At 29.3% G+C, this 20,071-nt stretch overlaps 2 protein-coding genes across 2 annotated transcripts; both read right to left on the minus strand.

The window, feature by feature from the left end:
- Positions 1–3,749: 3,749 nt before the first annotated feature.
- On the minus strand, positions 3,750–19,960 carry LOC129976430 (uncharacterized). Its single transcript, XM_056089996.1, has 2 exons — positions 18,109–19,960; positions 3,750–4,553 (listed from the first exon to the last, which is right to left on the minus strand). The coding sequence occupies exon 1, from the start codon at positions 19,639–19,641 to the stop codon at positions 18,568–18,570; it is 1,074 nt and encodes a 357-aa protein (XP_055945971.1). The 5' UTR covers positions 19,642–19,960; the 3' UTR covers positions 3,750–4,553; positions 18,109–18,567.
- On the minus strand, positions 18,109–18,516 carry LOC129975437 (speckle-type POZ protein B-like). Its single transcript, XM_056088500.1, has one exon. The coding sequence runs from the start codon at positions 18,514–18,516 to the stop codon at positions 18,109–18,111; it is 408 nt and encodes a 135-aa protein (XP_055944475.1).
- Positions 19,961–20,071: the final 111 nt, after the last annotated feature.

A 20,071-nucleotide genomic window follows, 5' to 3' on the forward strand; every position in this document is an offset into this window, starting at 1 on the left:
ACCTTACCACCAGACCACCGCGGCCAATCCGGCGGAGTGACGAAAAATTAGTAAATATCAACTTAAGAGGGGTGAATAACAACGTCTGAAAAAAAACCCATAAAATTTAATTTTTACATTTTGAACAGTATTTATTATCATTTCAAGTTACAAACTTACAAATAATAGATAATCTATTTTTAAAAAATGGCAGAAAAAACATCACTGTCCGCTTATAATGGTTAACGATGGTGAGTAGGGATTGCAATACCGGACCAAAAGTTCAATACCGCTATTCGGTATTTTTTAGATCTTAATACCGGGATGCCGGTTTTAATACCGGTATTTGATATTTTAGAAAAAGAAAAAAACACAGGTGTTTCTTTGTTTTATTTACCAGTTTTATTAGAGAATGTAAATATCACAAAAACAATTTGTAGCATATAAATTATAACTGTTTATAAAGAATCACTAAAAAGTAAAGGAACATCTTCTTTATTTCAATCACAAAAAAGTGTTGTTGTTGTTTCTGATCCAAGGTAGTATAGCTGTACTATACCACCTCCATGAAACCAAAGATCTCTAAAAAGTCCAAAAACAATAGCAGATCCCTTAAAATCTCAAAAATCTTAAAATTTAAACATTTAAGAGTATGATTGGGGGAGGCTTGATCTGCCTTGCACCAAGGATATTTAGCAAGGATCCTCCGTCCGTGTTGGAAGATGAGGGATTTGGTGTGTCCACTTAAAAAACGAGAGAGAGCCGTTTGCTGTTTTCTAGAGATATTCAGACGGTGACACCAATCGGGACTTTTACCAAAGTACCAAAGGTGAATAGGGTTGACTCTCGAAAGTGCACTCGACTCCATCTTTTTGATAGAGGAGATTTCAGAATAAGTTAGTGTTGCATCACCATGGAATATGTCTGCTTAGGCAGTCTTAGCTAAATTATCCGCTATCTCATTACAATTTAAATCAACATGTGAGGGGACCCACTGAAAGTGTATAGAGTGTTCAGCAGAGAACCTGGCAATAATAATGTTTAGATAAACAAAAAAGTGTTAACATCACTATTCAGTCTTTGGTACTACTACAAATTTTTGAAATGTGATCTTAAAAACATAATGCATCAATTGTACTGTCATTAAGCCTGGAATGTAATTTTGGGCAAAAATTATCAGCGTCCTTTCGCCATCTACGATTGTTGGTGGTACTGTTAGCAATTTGTGATATACTTTTTCCAAATATTTTCTTCTAAATACCTTATCTTCAAATAAATCAATTACTGGTCGGATGGTTTTGGATATAGCTGATTTCTGTATTGTATTTTGGTTTGTTGAATATTTTTTATTTATCGCTAATTCTAATTTTTGTTCACGGGACAATTCCTTTTCACTATCGAAGTTTGTGCCATGATAATCTCCGACAACTGTACCGAATTCTTCTAATGTTTATAGGTTTGTGGGTAAAAGAAAATTTACTATAATATATTTAAGAAAATTTACTATAATATATTTAAGAAAATTTACTATAAGCTTGATCAGATTTGAATTAGTTAGTCTCTTTTCTTCTTTTTCATTTTTAAAATAATTATAATTATGTAAATCCCGTAATAAATTTTCCATTTCGGTATGCCTTTCTTCTATGCGATTTTTCAATGTAATATATAATTCTTCAGATAATGATGTGTGCTGTTCTTTCAGTGACTGCAACATGAAATTTATTGTTGCATTCGCTGTTAATAAATTAGAATCTCTCCGACATAATTCCTGAACAGCCAGTTTTAATATTAAGTTTATATTAAGTTATAACAACCTGTTCTGGATATTAAGTCGAATTCACTATCTGAAAAATTAATTTTCTGGTTTAAGTCGATTATTGCTTTTTGGATTGGATATCTCAGTTTCAAAAATCGTTCCATTATTAGGAGTAAACTGCTCCAACGTGTTTTGAATCTCCTCCTAAACATTTCCTTTCATCTTTCCTCTCACTCCTATTTTGTCAAAGTAAACGCGAAGTTCTGCGCAAAAGGTGGAGGCTTTAACAATCCATTGTCATTCAGTATTTTATCACTTCTCTTGATTGTACGATGCAACTTTGTATTCACAGTCTAATTAATTTCGCCCGTTAGGGAGACATAAAAACAAAAACGTATACTATTTTGCTATGCTGGCGATCCCTGAGCAATTTAAAAAATTACAAGGCAATTTTAAAAATTTCTATTAAATACCGAAAAATCGGTACTTAAACTTGTGAATGCCGGTATTATAAAATTGTACAAATGGCTCAAAATACCGGTATTCGGTATCCCGGTTTTGCAATTCCTAAATACATCTATTACTCCTAATTGAATTAAATGTACATAGCACAATTGCTGATTTGCAGCAATCAACTGTCCAACTTTTTTCATAACTGTTGCTCCATCAGTCGTTATGGATACAATATCTTTATTCGGGGATAATCCATGTTTCTCTAGTTTAGATTTAAGCAATTAATTAAGCCATTAATTAGTTAATTAATTTCGCCCATTAGGGAGACATAAAAACAAAAACGTATAATATTTTGCTATGTTTGCAATCCCTGAACTTATAGTGGAGACAGTTTTAAAAATAATTAGTAATGAACGAAAAACCGGTATTTAAATTTGCGAATACCGGTATTACAAAATTGTACAAATGGCTCAAAATACCGGTATTCGGTATCCCGGTATTGCAATCCCTAATGGTGAGAGAGGAGACTGAATAGCTTAAGTACAAGTACTACAAAGCTACAAAGAAAGCAAAATCTACAAGAGAGCTACGAGAAAGTTAAATAAGAGAGCAAAATTCTGTGAAGTTAAAGCTACGAAGAGAGCAAAATTCTGTGAAGTTAAAGCTACAAAAAGAGCAAAATTCTTTGAAATTAAAATATCTGTTGCAATGTTTCAAAATGTATGAGTGTGAAACTAGCGGGACAAGTGTAGAAAAATATATAAAGAATTGAAAACATATATAAAATTTGATTTAATGAGCAGAAAGTACAAAACAATTGTTTAAAAAACACTATTAGTAACATTATTTGATGTATTAAATTCGAACATCAAGAAAATAAAAGATCCTAAAACATAGGGAAAAAAATTAAATCATTTCAAACAGACAAAAAACAAATTTCAAATAAAATTACATATAATTATTAATATAATATTTAATTAATAGTTGGGAAATAATAAATAAAAAAACTTCAATCAAAATTATCAGGCCATAAAATGTTCAAACGAGTCACAGGTTTGCTATTTTTGAAATCAAATTAATGTAAGTAACAAATTATTTTCATTTGATTGCGAAAGTTTTTATCTATAAACTCTATATTCTATAAAAAATAAATATAATGCATAATTTTAAAATTATATCAACCAATTTGGTACGAAATGTTTTTTAATAATAAAAACAAAATAAAATAAAAATTGCAAGCACATAAGAAGCCGAATGGGGTGATAGTTATGTTTCATATAAAGAGAAAGAAAAGTGAAACAAATAATTAATTCAAATTTCGGAATTTTTCGATTTTAAATTTTATTTTACTCATAATAACATTGAATATGTTAAAACTTTTCATAAAGTAAGTTTTTATAAGTAATTTGTCAATACTCATATTAGACCATTTACAGCAAAAATATTGAAATAAACAAAAAATTGCAATGCACAAAATTCGCAATTTGAAATACAGATATTTTTTAATTCTAAATTTAGATAAAATGTTTATTATGGTTCATCATAATTGTATAAAGATTCATAAAAAATATTTAATTCCAGTTTCAAACATTCTGTAATATTTTATCGTTAATAAAATTATGAAATTTAAACTAATATTCTATAATTATACAACAGATATGTTTTTAAGGGCACTTACTGATAAATTAATAATAAAAATTAAATTTCTTTCAAAAAATATTATTTTAAAAATATCTTATTATTTAATTTTAATTTGTTTGCTACAAGTTTCGATTACTACTTTTAAATTTAAAAGATGCATTATTCATCAAAATGTACAACTATGTGAAAAGGAGTCAATGGAAATATGCATCACTGTCCAGTGCATCACGTTTAAGAAATGAAATTCCAACGGAAAATCAATTATGAGTTGCCAATTATTTAACATTTTTGTAAAATCTGAACTTATGAAATAAAAAAATAAACTAAGTGATGTGTAATTAACAAATTATTTGAAGTGCACAAGAAATCAGCTAATGAAAAATTAAATTTTCTCTAAGAAACGTCATTTAGAAAATACAATAAAATATACCACCAATAAGAGAATATGACAAAAACATTCGTGTGAAGCCCTTAGAAAGTGTACATCATACAACACAATACTTGTATTTTCTTCTATTAGAACATTATACAAAATATGGTTTTAAATATAAATCCTTCTTTCGAATTTTGTCATCTCTTCTTCATTTAATGTACAATCCAGCATAAACTGGGGGAACAGTTCATCTTAATTCAGTATCAAATGATTCATATTTCTGTACTGCTTCATATATTCATTCATATTTCTGTACACAGAAATTGCTTTAGAAGAAAATAAATCCAGGCACTAAAAGAAAGATCATAAAATATGAAATAAATATAAATAACAGAATGAAACATGAGTATAAGTGTTACATCTTTCAGTATTAATGTTAAATTGAGGATTACAGAAGCCCAAAAAGAATTTAGAAATAAATATTTGTCAGAAAATGAATCACTAAATATTTATTTTCTAATAAAATATCTGCATGTCTATATAGGGTGTCGAAAAAAATGGAATAAAAATTTATTATTCTAAATAAAAAAAATTATTACTCTGCAAAACATAAGACATATGCTTCCACTTACAAAGTTTCATGAAATAAGATATGCATTTTTTGAAAACTCTTTGTGGTGATTCAAAATAAAAAATTAAATTTTTACACGCCCCCTTAGTGTAAAAATGTCAGTAATTAAAATATTTCTCTAGCTCGATATATTCGATATTTTTTTCCTCATCTCAACATCATACGAGCTGAAAACTTTTTCTACCTGCTAAAAAATTATATTATATATATATATTATATATATATATATATATATATATATATATATATATATATATGTAATGATATTTTAACTCTAATTTCAATTTAATTAATTTTCAAGCTTTTATCTTAATATAGCCCATAGTAAGTTCATTCTCTTATTTCGTGATCCAATTCCCCTGTCTCTACTTAATTAATTCAAGAGAAGCTTTGTTAAATTTCTGAATCAGCTAAAAGTCTAACTTTTCCACACTCCGCGTGAAAAGGCAAAATACCGCTGATGAGGCAAATTCTTTTTTAAAATCTCCCTGTGTTTCCCCTGTCTTGTCCACGCGTGTAACGAAAATCCCTATCGAAATCTCATAATATATTAGCACTGTAAAGAAATATTTTCCCTATCAAAATCTGAGGTTATATAAGACAAGGGATAAAATGTCCAAGGGCTTTTTCCTCATTCCTTTTCTGTGTCGTTCTGTGTGCTCATCGCTTGTACATATGCCTGCTTCTTAAAAATGAAATAAAACGACGTCACGAAATTAAAAGTATATTCATTGTCTTCAAACTGCATAATGCTTCATATAAAATAATGCTTACATTATATTTTAATGATATTTTAATTCTAATTTCAATTTAATTAATTTCCAAGATTTTATCTTAATTTAGCACATAGTAACTTCATTCTTAGCCCATAGTAACTTCTCTCTTATTTCGTGATCCAATTCCACTTTCAGTGTAATTAATCCGTTTGTAAAAATAAAACGCCATCAGTACTACATATCAAATGAAAGTGATACTTCCGTTTTTCTTCTCAAGGTATGCATTGTATGCTTCTCACATGTATTGCATTGGCGTATGGCCAGAAATCTAATATTTTATAAGACTAGTGATCATTTGTTTCGGCCCTGTTTTCCCTTTCTTACTTCTGTGTTTGTGCCGCGCTGCATCTTTTTGTTAATAATTATGCTTTCCCAAAATGGATATTAAAACGAAATTAAAAATACCAAGTCTCTTCACTGCTTCGAACCTGTATTCTACTTAAACCAAAATAACCTTACATATAGATGTAATGACATTTTAAAACCTTATTTCAATTATAATTAATTTTCAAAATTTTATCTTAATTAAACCCATGTTAACTTCATTCTAAAATGTTCTCTTATTTCCCGATCCAATTCCATCTTTTTTACTTAATTAATGTAGCACTAGTTCTGAAATTGCTGAAGTCGACAAGTTCTCATACTCCGAGTGAAAGGATAAAAATTTGTCTAGCTAAGCGAATTCTTTTTAAAATATCCCTATAATTCCATTACATAAATCAGTGATTCTCAGCCTTATTTTTATTTTATTTATTTTTTTTTTGTCTCGGCACACTTTTAACGATTTCAAAATTTGGCGGCACACAAAGAAAAAGATATGTTTGAAAGTTATTTACTTATCCTATAATACAATGAGTAAAATTATTTAAGATAATAATTTGCACCAAAAACTATACATTCATTAAGGGATTAATTAAAAGGTAATGATATGAATACTTTTAATGAGAAATTTGAGCTTAATATTTTTTGATAATTTCATTTATATTTGGCTGTAAAAATGACGCTACTCTCATATTGTCTTCTACACTCAAAAGTCTCGACCTTTTTTTCGTTTTTATGTTGGTTAATACTGAAAATCCGAATTCACACAAATAAGATGTAGAAAACTGCAATACTATTTTTATAGCTTTTTTGGCTAACGTGGGATAATCACATCTAATATTCATCCAAAATAAATGAATTGATTCTTCCGAATGTTTTAAAATTCAATCTCGATTATTAGAAAGCGGAATGAGTTCTTCCTCTTCATTCAAAGTTAATTCAAATACAGAAGTATTCGTTATCACAAATGGATTACGAACCCAATGAATTTTTTTTATATCTAAATTAGAGAAATAATGAATAATTCTCTCCTCTAATGTTGTCAAATGGTCAATAACAATTTTAAGAATAGTTTTATTAAAATCTTTTGGGATTGACTCAAACTTTTCCAAATTGCCTTCCTCGGCTTTATTCTTCCATAAAGCTATTTGTTTTTGGAATGCCACCAGTTTATCTGCTGAGTTTAATGCATTTTTTTTCGGCCCTTGCATGCATGAATTTATTTTATTAAAAATAACAAAAATGTTTGATAAGTAAGTAACTTGCAGTTTTTAACTGTTGTAAAAACAACAATTTTCTTTTACAGTTACTTTTTCAAATTTAAACAAACCTTACTTGTAATAAAAAAGCATTATAAATTTTACTATATGCATTTCTGAAATTTGGCGGCAGACTTTAAGAATTTGGCGGCACACAAAAGTGCCGTGGCACAGTGATAGAGAATCACTGACTAAATCGACAAGTGTAAAGAAATCCGTATCAAAATCTCACACTATATAATCACGGGGATAAATATTTCATTAGCGTTTCCTCTCTTCGCCCTTGTGTCGTTCTGTGTTGATGTGCTCATCGCTTCTGCTTGTACATAAATTATGCCTCCCGGGATGGAATAAAAGCGAAATTTAAAAATGCAGTGTTTTCTCTCTCTGCGGTCACGACTATGCTAAAATATTATGTTTACATATATATAAATTTCGATACTTCCGCTTGCTGTTTAGCGTTCATTCCCATTTCCTTTTCTGTGCTTCTTCGGACATTAACTTCTGACCATTCTGCCCTTTATTAGCCTGGCAGTAGAATCGGGTACATAGCGGACATTCACGCCAAGTTGTAATTTTTTGTTGGCGATAAGTTGCCAAATGTGATAACTTTCTTTATCATTTTCTAATAACCTTATAAGCGAAAAATTGATGCCTCAAAAGTGATAAATCGCCAATTTTCTGCCCATGCATTTTGAAGTTTCAAGAATCCCAAATCAAAACAACGTCAAGTTCTTACATGATAATAAAGAAATAAACATAATTTGCCGAATATTTTTGAAACGGGAGGTCAACCCTCTTCAAACCCCTCATCTAAGGCAAGTTCTCAATTTTAAAAAGCAGTTAGTTAGTTGCCTTTGGAGTTTACAGAAGTGACGTCCAGATGTTTGAACAAATTGTTACTGCAGATGCCGATTTCTCAAACGTATTGTAACAGCTTTGTGAAGCTAATTTTTGTAAATACATCTCGGTTATACACTAGACAAGAATTAAATAGGACAAGAAACAAGAGGAGAGTAAATTATTTTCTCGTGATTGTAATAACGTTGTATTTGTTTACTCAGATATTTATTGAAAAAAATTTCTTAACAAATCATCGGGTATTCATTCTTGGTTTTTTTCCCTCCTCCATACTAGACTTTAAGGAATCTAAACTAGATATTCATTCCACTCCATTACGTCAGCGTTCCACACTGCTGCACCCCTTCTCCTTAACTAAAAATCTTACACTGGAGGGGATACACTTAGTTTATTTCGTTATCTGTCAGGGGACATTAAAGTATAACCACCAGAAAAATAAATGGCAACTGGAAACTTATTAGAAGGTTTCGGCTCACTTCAACGATTGTAAATTATTTACTGTATTAATGCTTATTTCATCTTTCATTCTATATTTAGCAAATTTATTTCTCATATTAAAACAAAATAAATCATTAGCATATTAAAAATGTGCTAAAATGTGAATCTAAATTATTGACCAATTTATTAAAAGAAGAATTCATATTATGCACTAAATATCCAACAAAACTATCCAAATCGGCCATTGATTGGATTCGTTGACATATAAATCAGTAATTTCTTCATATAATGGATGATTCACATTTAAAATTCAATCAAGTACGTATGACTACAGTTATAAACAAATAAAAATTCTATTTTCTTTTAACTCTCAAACAATGATTTTATAAAAATAATAAAGGCGTTGTACAACGCTTAATGATATTTACAAAGACTTTAAAACATAAACAGTAATTTATAAGAAAATATTTAATAATAATATTTCGATTGACTTTGAAATTTATAGTGAAACACGAACAAAAAAAAATAACAAAATATTTAAAAATAAAAATTAATATTGTATTAGTTACAAGAATATTTGTTTAATATGGGAAATATAAATATAACAAATATATTCAAAAATAACTAAAAATATTTAAAAATATTGGTTACAAATATTGTATATTATTAAAAATTATATATATTTAAAACAGTTTGTTAAAGAAGGGAAGATAAACAGGAAAAAAAATTAAACTAAAAAGTTTCATTACATAGAATAATAATAAATAAAATAGACTAATTCTCAGAAATTATTTAAAACTTACGGTAAAATCCTTACTGGGCCCACCTCTTGGCGACTTATTTGAAATCTCGCCAAGTTGACTACTAATTGAATATTTGTTATTATTATTTTTCAATTAAAAAACGATACCTGAAGGCCAGAAATAATAATAAATAAAAGAAAAGAAATATAATAAGCAAAACAAATAATTAATAAATAATAATAAATAAATAATAAAAATAAAATAAATATAATAAAAAATAAAATTAAAAAAATCCGTCTAGGTTGCCACATTGGCGACGTTATCGCCACTCATATGGCGAGAATTCAAAAAGATGCCAAGAAGTGGGCTGTGCTAGGATCCACCCAAACTTCCCTACAGTTTTTTTATAAACTTTAGACGCATTGTTTTACTGACTAACAAGGGATTTGTTTCCATTAAATTTCCCCATTCATCGGAACCAAAAACCTCCTCCTCGTGCTTGAAGATGAAGTTTTCCACGACCTTCTTGAGGTCGCAGTCATTGTGGGTATCCGCTAACAGTAGAAGTTCACTAGCATTGGACGTGCTTAAATTGTCTACAAGGAAAGAAGAGCATATCACTTTTAGTTTTTCTACTTCATATTTATCTGCGGCGTAGTACAATTTAATAGCAGATTCCCACTGGAGATTGTCAATATTATCGGAGTACAAGAAGAGAAGGAGTTGATGAACAGTATCGTTTTCCAAATCATCCACTTGGATGCTGTTAGTGTTTTTCTCTTTCATGTCATTGGTTAGCATGGCTTTGAAAACAGAAGACCTGGCACAAAGCAAAATCTTGTGGGCAGAGAATGATTTCGTTTTGGTTTTCAACTCCACATCAGTAAGTAACTGATTGTTGTAAACTGCTTTCAAGTCATCCAGTGCATTAGGGCATGCAGAGAGTTTCTCAGCTGCATTATATATATCACTACACTGAAAAGTTTTGCTCATTTGATTTTGTGCCACAACACATTTTCCCCCCAGTGCTCTTTCCATTAACTCATATTCAACACCAGTGGAAAAAATGCATTTGCATAATAATGACAATTCATCATTTGGTAGGTATTCAATTTTTCTTTCTAAAATAGACTTTCGTGTTGGAAACAAAGGTACTTTTTTTATCTCCTTTCTTGCATCATCGAATCGGTTATCAGCCACACCACATAAAATAATTTTTCCAGATCCATCAATCAAAGAAATTTCACAACTGGAAAGAATTTGATGTGCACCGAATGGTGTAATTTCCATTATGATCTTTTCTTCGCAACAGGAGCCATCAGTAAAATACAAACCGCTTGATAAAGAAAATGCTTTTTTTGAAGTAGAACTAATGTGAAAAGATTTCTTTTGCTTAGTTTCGATTGTGCTGAAATTTTCAGTTACATGAAGAAATGAAACCTGTTCGATGGCGATGCGAGACCTCGCAAAAATATGTGTAAGCTTTGCAATGTTTCCCTCACGTCTCCAAATTTCGCAGCGCACACTCAAAGTGTCTTGGGGTAAATATCCTTCAATTCCTTCTGAAAGAACCTCTTCCCGTTTTAAGAACCGAAACCACCCATCTCTGGTCCCTTTTTTGAACGTATATTTCCATTCCATAGCATGAAGATCCGTTCCATCTCTTCGAAGAAATGACAATTTGAACATTAGGGGAAAGTCTTCTGGACCATTATCCTCTTCATTTCTTTTTAGAAAAATGGAAATATAACCACTATCTCTACAACCTCTCGGATACAATTTTACAGTCCAAACGGTATCTTCCAAAACGTCGGTAGTAAATTCAGGACTGACCAATTCTTCTCCATTCCTGTGCCAGGAGTGACTGTAATTTTCTATGAACCAGGTAAATATGCATTTATTCTTTGCACCATTCATATCGATTCTTTTAACACAAAGCGAAACTTATCCAAGGCAGACGCAGAAAGAAAAAAAAACCCGAACGTTTCACTAACGTCCTTCAATTTTCTATTCTGATTCAGTACGAAGTCCGTCGCCGAGCTTGAAATAATTTATCTCTTTTGCTATCAATAAAAAAAATCAAAAGGGAAATCCCCGTTTGTTACGAATCGCGGCTGTTTTGAATAAGCAAATAATAGCTCGAAAAAGAAATTATTTATTGCAATTCTTACGTTTACAAACGGTAGATGGCACCGACCAAAAAAGAACATACTGTTCGTTTTAGTATTCTGAAACGACCATTTTTCGACGATTCTATCTCATTAAAGGTAGAGACGCAGAGGGATGAGCGCATTTGCGAAATTCTTCGACCTTGATTTTCGCCCGATTAGATATGCCTTATTGTTCAATTTTTTTCCACGTGTATGTGAGTATCGCGCCATTTCTGATAGTATTATTTTAATTTAGTCCGCGAGTAATTCGAATTTATTTTATTGTTAAATGTGAACATTGCCTCCTTTCATTTTTCCTCTCACCCCTATTTTGACAAATTTAACCCATCCTAACGCATGAGCAAAAGCGCGGAGGATTTTTGAATACGTTGTCAAATAATAAATCGGAAACTAAATTTGTTTGCAATTTAATTTATTAATGTTAATAATTTTATTAATTTAATTTTATTAATGTTATTAATTTTAATTTATTAATGTTAAGTGCTAAAGAGAGAAAGAAACTTAGTTGTAACAATAATAAGCTGTAAAACATGCATTAATCAATGGATTAAAAAAAATTTACTAGAATTTTCGCTAAACATGATTTTTATGACATATTCTATTACATCAGCACAGTTAACACATTGACTGTCGCATGACGCGCCAGTGCGTTACAGATAATATGTAATTGTACCAAACCATCTATGTTATTAGATGAAACATTCTCTACTACAGTCAGGAGATAGCAAAGAAGGGGTCATCTAACCAGATAGAGGACCCGAATATTGGGTGTGAGTCGTGGCAGCGAAAGTGTTAATGCCCAGCTGAAAACAGATAATGAGACGTTGTAGAACTGTTTCGTTTTAGCATGTAAACGGAGAAAAAAATATTTCGAAAATATTTATTTCCTATACCAGGGGTGGGTCAGTCGTCCGGTGGACTACTCAGACATTTTAAGGCGACCACCTTTACTAAGACATAAGACGCGCATAATAAAAGAAACTAATTTTTACATTCATATATTACCCATTGGTGGTGGGGAAAGAGAGAAAGTGGAAGATACAACTAAAAATATAAATTACATATTCTTTTTATTTCTTAATGAAAATGAATCCTTCAAAATGACAATTTTAAAAGCACTTAGTTCAGAACCTAAGAATAATCTAATAGACGAAGTAAAATATCCGGATTTAAAAAAGTTGTACATCATTTAACATGGGTCTTTTTATCTACCTACTTAAGTGAATCTGCATTTTCAACGATGAATACAATTAAGACAACATATCGTTCCTGTCTCACAGACGACTATTTAGAAGCCAGTGCAAGATTAGCAATTATAATTATATACCGAGATAAGCAGAATTGACGGACAGTATGCAGACTAAGTCTTCTACGAACTATAACTAAAAGAACCAATTATAGATGAAAATTATTTACTTTTTAATGTATTTTGAATTATTTGATATTAAATGCATCATTTGATATTATTATATTTGCGGCTATTATTATTTTGTTTGTAGTTATATAGATGTAAATACATATTCCGTATTTATTATTAAGTTGTAATAAATATTGTAGGCCATTTTTTTAAGCCTACCACACCTACACCACTGGGTAGATCACAACACCTTTAAAAAATTGAAGTAACCCGTACTCTTGAAAAGTCTGCCCAACCCTGGCCTAAGAAAAAAACACACACTATATATAGTTTTAATTCGAAAAATGCTTTAAATGAAATTACTATTACATTTGGCAATGTTTCAGTCAACTAATGCATTATCGAAACACGTACGGAATCCATATTTTAATAATAATAGTTTTAATTCGGAAAATGCTTTAAATGAAGTTACTATTACATTTGGCAATTTTTTAGTCAACTAATATATTATCGAAAGAATTATGGAATCAATATTTTTATGCCATTCCACCCCCGTACCAGCTTGCACATATTCTTTAAATATAGTGAAATATTATAGCACATTAACACTTTGAAGGAAAATCTTATTTTCTGCGAGAAACATCGATTCAAATATTAAAAAAAGAGTATCATTATTTTTGCCTCAAAGCAAATCATCTAATTAATGGATTCAATTTCTTCGATTTGGCCTTAATTGATGATCTACAGCATTAAAATTTAATGTTTCATAATTCGATCAGTTTTGATTGCAAGATGATGGTTCCTTTTTTTTATTTTAAACTTTAGAGAGCCTAGAATGTTTTACTGAATATGACTAATAAGACCAAAGCGACTGTATGAACAATTAGACTTCGAAATCCTTCCAAAAATTAGTTATAATTTTAAAAAATAAAGTACGATTCCTTATATCATTTAAAGTATTTTTTCTAACTGTAATGGTTAGAAATAGTATACCCATTTCTAACTGTATAGAAATTGATTCCGAACCACAATTACGAGTGGTCGCTAGGGTGTTTTTGTATGAATATGAACCGTAAAAAAGTTGTGAATTAGTACACAAAATATACAATAAGAAAAAAAAATTTAAAAAATCCATTGTTATCTTCCTTTCCCGCATGGCTTTACAAAATTTAAAATGAAACAAAATTGAAGGTTTTCTTTAATTTTTTAAAAATCTCTTTCTATTTGTTTAATATAATACTAGCTGTAAATTATTCAATGAAAAGTAACAAAATTTATTTTATCAAAATAGGTAATTTTCAATCGCACGTTCACTAACTACAACGCAAACAAAGAGATAAAAAATAATGTGAAATTTCTTTAATAATCATTTTTTAGTTCTTAAGCATTTGTAAGCTGTATCTGGAAGAAAGAGCCAGTTTTTAAGTTACGGAATGATTTGCAAGTTTACAAAGAAGTTAGTTCCATTTCAAGACAGGTATCTCCATCTATTAGGAAAAAGCGCAATTATTTTTTGGCCAAAATATTTTAATTTATGAAAAAGAATATTGGTATCAAAATCTACATGCAAATGTTGTAGATGGTCGTTTAAAGAAAAATGGTAGTATTTAACTGCATATCAAATGTAAATATTTTAGAAGTAAATACTATTTATTTCAGTTCTCGTAAAATATATCAAATAAGCAATTTTTTTGTAATTTAAACCTCATTAATTTTTAGAAAAGTTGTATTTATATTTATTTAAAATTTATGAAATAACAGTAGACATTTAATATGACAGAAACTAAAGAGATTCTTATGAGAATATTTTCAAAAAAATCTCTTTTTATTCAATTTATAAATAAAAATTAAAACCAAAATAAAATATCTTGATCATATAGATATGAAAATACTTTATATCATGAAATATATAGATCAAAACCAGAATTATTTCATCATATTTAATTTTTAGAGTTTAATTCATTGAAATACATAATTTATATCTCTTTTTGACTGTGCAAGGTTAATTTATTAGTAAAGATAATAATAAAATTAATTTTTATTGAACAAATTAGCAAAATAAATAGTAATAAATGGGATAAACATTGTTAAGAATGCGAGTGTTAGAAACTTTAAATTCTATTAAACTTTCCAAATATTAAAAAAAAAACTTTTTGATATTAATGAGACTGCTTGTAAATTTATTATTTATTAAATAAATTAATTTATTAAATTTAATCATCTTTAGTAAATAATAGCTTTTTGTCAGCTTTTACGTAATTCATAATGAAAAAAATTAAATAAACTGTATTGTTGTAAACTGTAATATATATATATATATATATATACTAGCCGCCTTTGGCGACCAGCCGGTTCGCCAATCTTAATGTTCGTTAAAATTTTAATAATTAAATATTTTATGCAATTCCTACTTTAATAGCTTCTTCATCAAAATATTTTAAAACTTCAAATTTTGATAGTCATATAATTCACTCATAATATTATAAACGCCTTCAGTCATAACGTAATATGTATCGCTCTAATTCTCTGTTAATTCCAGTAGAATTTATGCTTTAAATTTAAGTGGAAATGATTAATTTGCAATTAATATAATAATATTTTTTACTGAAACAAAGTTTTTTTTTTTTTTTTTTTTTTTTTGTAATATGATTACTGAAAACAGTCACTGAGCGTTTAAACTTTATGGGCACTAAAGAATATCTTTCCTAATTTATGTAATATTTCAAGAATTTGTCAACAAAATATTCTCAGATTCATCATGACCAGAACGATTAATTCACAATGTTTAATTTTAAATGCATCAAACACTAAGAAAATAAAACGAATCGTTTAAAATAATCGGTTGAAAACAGGTTAAAAAAAACTACTTAAAAAACGATGTACTTAAAATTATAAGCGTATACAAAAAATATATAACTAACATAAATACAATTTAATTACAAAAACATGCAACTAACCTAGAAATAATTTAAATCATCCGTTGATAATGGTTGTCATGTCAACAATCAGAACACAATGCGCATGCGTGAATTTTCATCGCCAGTTACGGTAACGCAAATGCATGAGTTTTTCTACGCCTGTTGGGGTAACGCTATGCAGATTAGAAATTTTTAATTTCCTTTATTCTGTTTTATTTTAATTCAAAAGTACTTAAGAATGAATCTGAAAGATCGATTAATTAACGTTTAATTTTAAATGCATCAAACATTAAGAAAATAAATAGAATCGTTTCAAATAATCAGCCGAAAAATCTTAAGCCTAGCCTCATGACTGTTGGGGAAAAAAACTGAAGCCGTACTCATTTGGCGTTGGGGAAAATGAACAGATTTTTTGGCGGGAAAGTTAGTTTTTAATTAATAATTCAAATTCTAATTAAAAATTCAAAAAAAGGGCTATTCTATCTTTTAAGTTAGACCAAACTGCACACGGTGTGCAAATTTGATTAAAATCGGTTAAGTAGTTTAGGAGTCCATCGCGGACAAACAACGTGACACGTAATTTATATATATTAAGATAACAGAGAACGTCACAAGGGAAAATGAGGAAAAGCTAATGAAAAATTTATCCCTGTGATTATATACTCTGAGATTTTGAAAGGGATTTCACACACGTGTTGACCACAGGCAAGGGAATCATTGGGATCTTTTAGAAGAATTTATTTAGGTCAACAATTTTGTATAGTGTGTTAACCGCTGACGAAAGCATTTTCACAGAGCTTTCTGCTGCATTAATTAAATCGAAAAGTGGAATTGGACCAGGGAATAAGAGAATATTTTAGAATGAAGTTAATATGTGCTGAATTGAGCTAAAAGTTAGGAAAAGAATTAAGTCTAAATTAGATTTTAAAATTACACACACACACACACACATACATATTTATATATATTAAACATTTGACCTTTAAAGGAAGTAATTTAAAAATAATATTGAAAAAAATATATTTTATTCATGATATAAATAATTTCCCTTTATCTTTATAAGTTTCTAATAAATTTAAATTTAAGACTAATTTTCTCTTCAATGAGGACATAAAGAATACCATGTCCAAGAAATAAATTTGTGGGAAAAAAAATCATATATACTATATTTGATTACAACTAAGGAAAAACATTAACATGTATTCTTTTGATATCAATAATTAAAAGTAAAATTGAAGAAAATAATTATTCGATTTATTTGAAATCTTAATTTTTAATTTAAATTTTTCAGCTGAGTCATGTTGTTAAACAGAAATTCGACTAAAAAAAACTCTGTTTTCAGTCTCAAAAAGAAGGATGCATATAAATTATTATTTACTAAGGGATTATTAACTAATTTCAATTTAGGAAACAGTGCATAGATAAGAATCCAATTAGCTGTATAGAGTAGAATAAAAAAATTTTTTTTGCACATAAAAGATTCATATGAAAATCATGAATTAAATGATGATTCAGATTTAAAAGTCAATTCAGTATATATATATAATGATAAAAAAAAAGCTAAGTATATATAATGATAGTAAAAGCTAAGTATATATAATGATAGTAAAAGCTAAGTATATATAATGAAAAAAAAAGCTAAGTATATATAATGAAAAAAAAAGCTAAGTATATATAATGATAAAAAAAAGCTAAGTATATATAATGATAAAAAAAAGCTAAGTATATATAATGATAAAAAAAGCTAAGTATATATAAGGATAAAAAAAAGCTAAGTATATATAATGATAAAAAAAGCTAAGTATATATAAGGATAAAAAAAAGCTAAGTATATATAATGATAAAAAAAAGCTAATTATATATAATGGTAGTAAAATTTAAGTATATATAATGATAGTAAAACCTAATTGATAATTCCAGTTTGTTTTCAATCTACTACAATAATTTTAGTAAATTGATGTTATTAAAAAATACGAAATGAAAATTAGAATCTTGAAATTTAGAATTAACTAAATTAAATCTTTACTTAATTTGAATATGTCTGTTAAAAAATGAGTAAGTTAGAATGTCTCCACTTGAAAAAAATCCTTTCTCGGACTCAAAATATAGAATGAGTAGAAATATATTATTTTTAAATAGATTATAAACTTATCTGTAATTATTTCTACCTGAAGGAGAACTGCATTATTACCAATAAAAGTCAGTGTGATGCTTAAAATTTTTGTTTTAATAACATGACAAACAACATATTACAATTAAATTTCTAATAATAATATATTTTTATGAATAATTGCGAAACATGAATACAGAATTATTTATATAATGATTTGAACTCATTAAATATGACATCAGTCATAAAGAATAAATATTAAAACAGTATAATTAGGTAAATAATATCCAGATTTATTAAAGATAATTCGAATTAACTCACTTATATTTTTCTTTTGAAAATCTCGAGCATTGTTTTACTAACTAACGTAGGATTTCTTTTAATTAAATTTTCCCACTCTTCTGATTCATAAACCAATTTCTGGTGTTCGAAGATGAAATCTTCCAGAACCTTCTTTAGATTAGAATCGTTGTGGGTATCCGCTAACAGTAGAAGTTCACTAGCATTGGACGTGCTTAAATTGTCAACAAGGAAAGAAGAGCATATCACTTTTAGTTTTTCTACTTCATATTTATCTGCGGCGTAGTACAATTTAATAGCAGATTCCCACTGGAGATTGTCAACATTATCGGAGTACAAGAAGAGAAGGAGTTGATGAACAGTATCGTTTTCCAAGTCATCCACTTGGATGCTGTTAGTGTTTCTCTCTTTCATGTCATTGGTTAGCATGGCTTTGAAAACAGAAGACCTGGCACAAAGCAAAATCTTGTGGGCAGAGAATTATTTCGTTTTGGTTTTCAACTCCACATCAGTAAGTAACTGATCATTGTAAACTGCTTTTAAGTCATCCGTTGCGCTAGGACCTGCAAATAACTTTGCAGTGGTATTATATACATCCTTATTCTGTTCATTTTTACTCACTTGATTTAAATCGGTCTCTCCCAGAGTACTCTCAATTATTTCGTATTCCAATCCAGTGGAAAAAATGCATTTGCATCTCAAAATCAACTTATCATCTGGCAAATATTCAGATTTTTTATCCAGAACAGCTTGCTTTGTGAGGCATAAGGGTATCTTTGTAATGTCCTTTCTTGCATCATCGAATCGATTATCGGCCGCGCCGCATTCAATGAATTTTCCAGATCCATCAATCAAAGAAATTTTACAACTGGAAAGAATTTGATTTGCACCTAATGGTGTAATTTCCATTATGATCTTTCCTTCGCAACACGGGCCATCAGTAAAATACAAACCGCTTGATAAAGAAAAGGCTTTTTTTGAAGGAGATTTAATATGAATAATTTTCTTTTGATTAGGTTCGATTGTGCTGAAACTTTCGACTGTTTGCAGAAACGAAATCTGTTCAATAGCGATGCGAGTTCGAGCAAAAATGTGTGTAACTTTTTCAATATTTCCTGTACCAACATTAATCCTGCAGCGGAGAGTCAAAGTATCTTGGGGTAAATATTTTTCATTATCTATTGAAAGAGCCACATCCCTCTGTAAGAAGAAAGTAAATCCCTCTCTAGTTCCTTTAGGGAATACATATGTCGAAGTCATGGATTGAAGATCTGTTCCATCTGATTGAAGGAAGGATAGCGTGTATGTTACTGGAAAGCGTTCTGGACCATCATCAAAATAAATTCTTCTAAGGGAAATAAAAATGTCACCGATGCGTTCATCATCGATTCCTCTTGGAAACAATTCCATATACCAAATAGTGCCATCCAGTCCGTCGGCAGTAAACCCAGGACTGACCAATGGCTCTCCATTTTTATGCCAACAGTAACTGTAGTTTTCTATGAACCATGTGAAAATGCATTGTTTCGTTCCGTCAGTCATGTCACCTGTCATAAGCCAAAGCAATGCTATGAGCAACTAAGGCGAAAGGGGAAATCAGTAGAAGCCAAACTTCCTTCACGTTTCTACAATGATTCTGTTGCAAGCGAAGCTCTTTTTAGAGATAACTCTTTATCTTTATGATAAAGAAATAATTATAAACATGATAAGAGATAAATTTATTCTTTATCACATTCACAGCGTACGAACGGAAAGTTCACATACGCACGACTTTTGATACCTGCTTCTTCAGATTGCGTCTCATGTGATCCAGTACAGAATAAGAGTTTTCTGAAAAATAAATAACTCTTTGAAAAAATTGTCAGAAAGTGAAGTGATGTAGCCCTTTAATTATTATAACGATTGTCTTATGTTTATATATAAATTCGTCTATTTATAAATAGTGGTAAACCGAAATTAGAGAATTTTAGTGCCAACCGGTAAA

Source organism: Argiope bruennichi, chromosome 7, assembly GCF_947563725.1.
Source record: "Argiope bruennichi chromosome 7, qqArgBrue1.1, whole genome shotgun sequence".
Taxonomy (NCBI): Eukaryota; Metazoa; Arthropoda; class Arachnida; order Araneae; family Araneidae; genus Argiope; species Argiope bruennichi.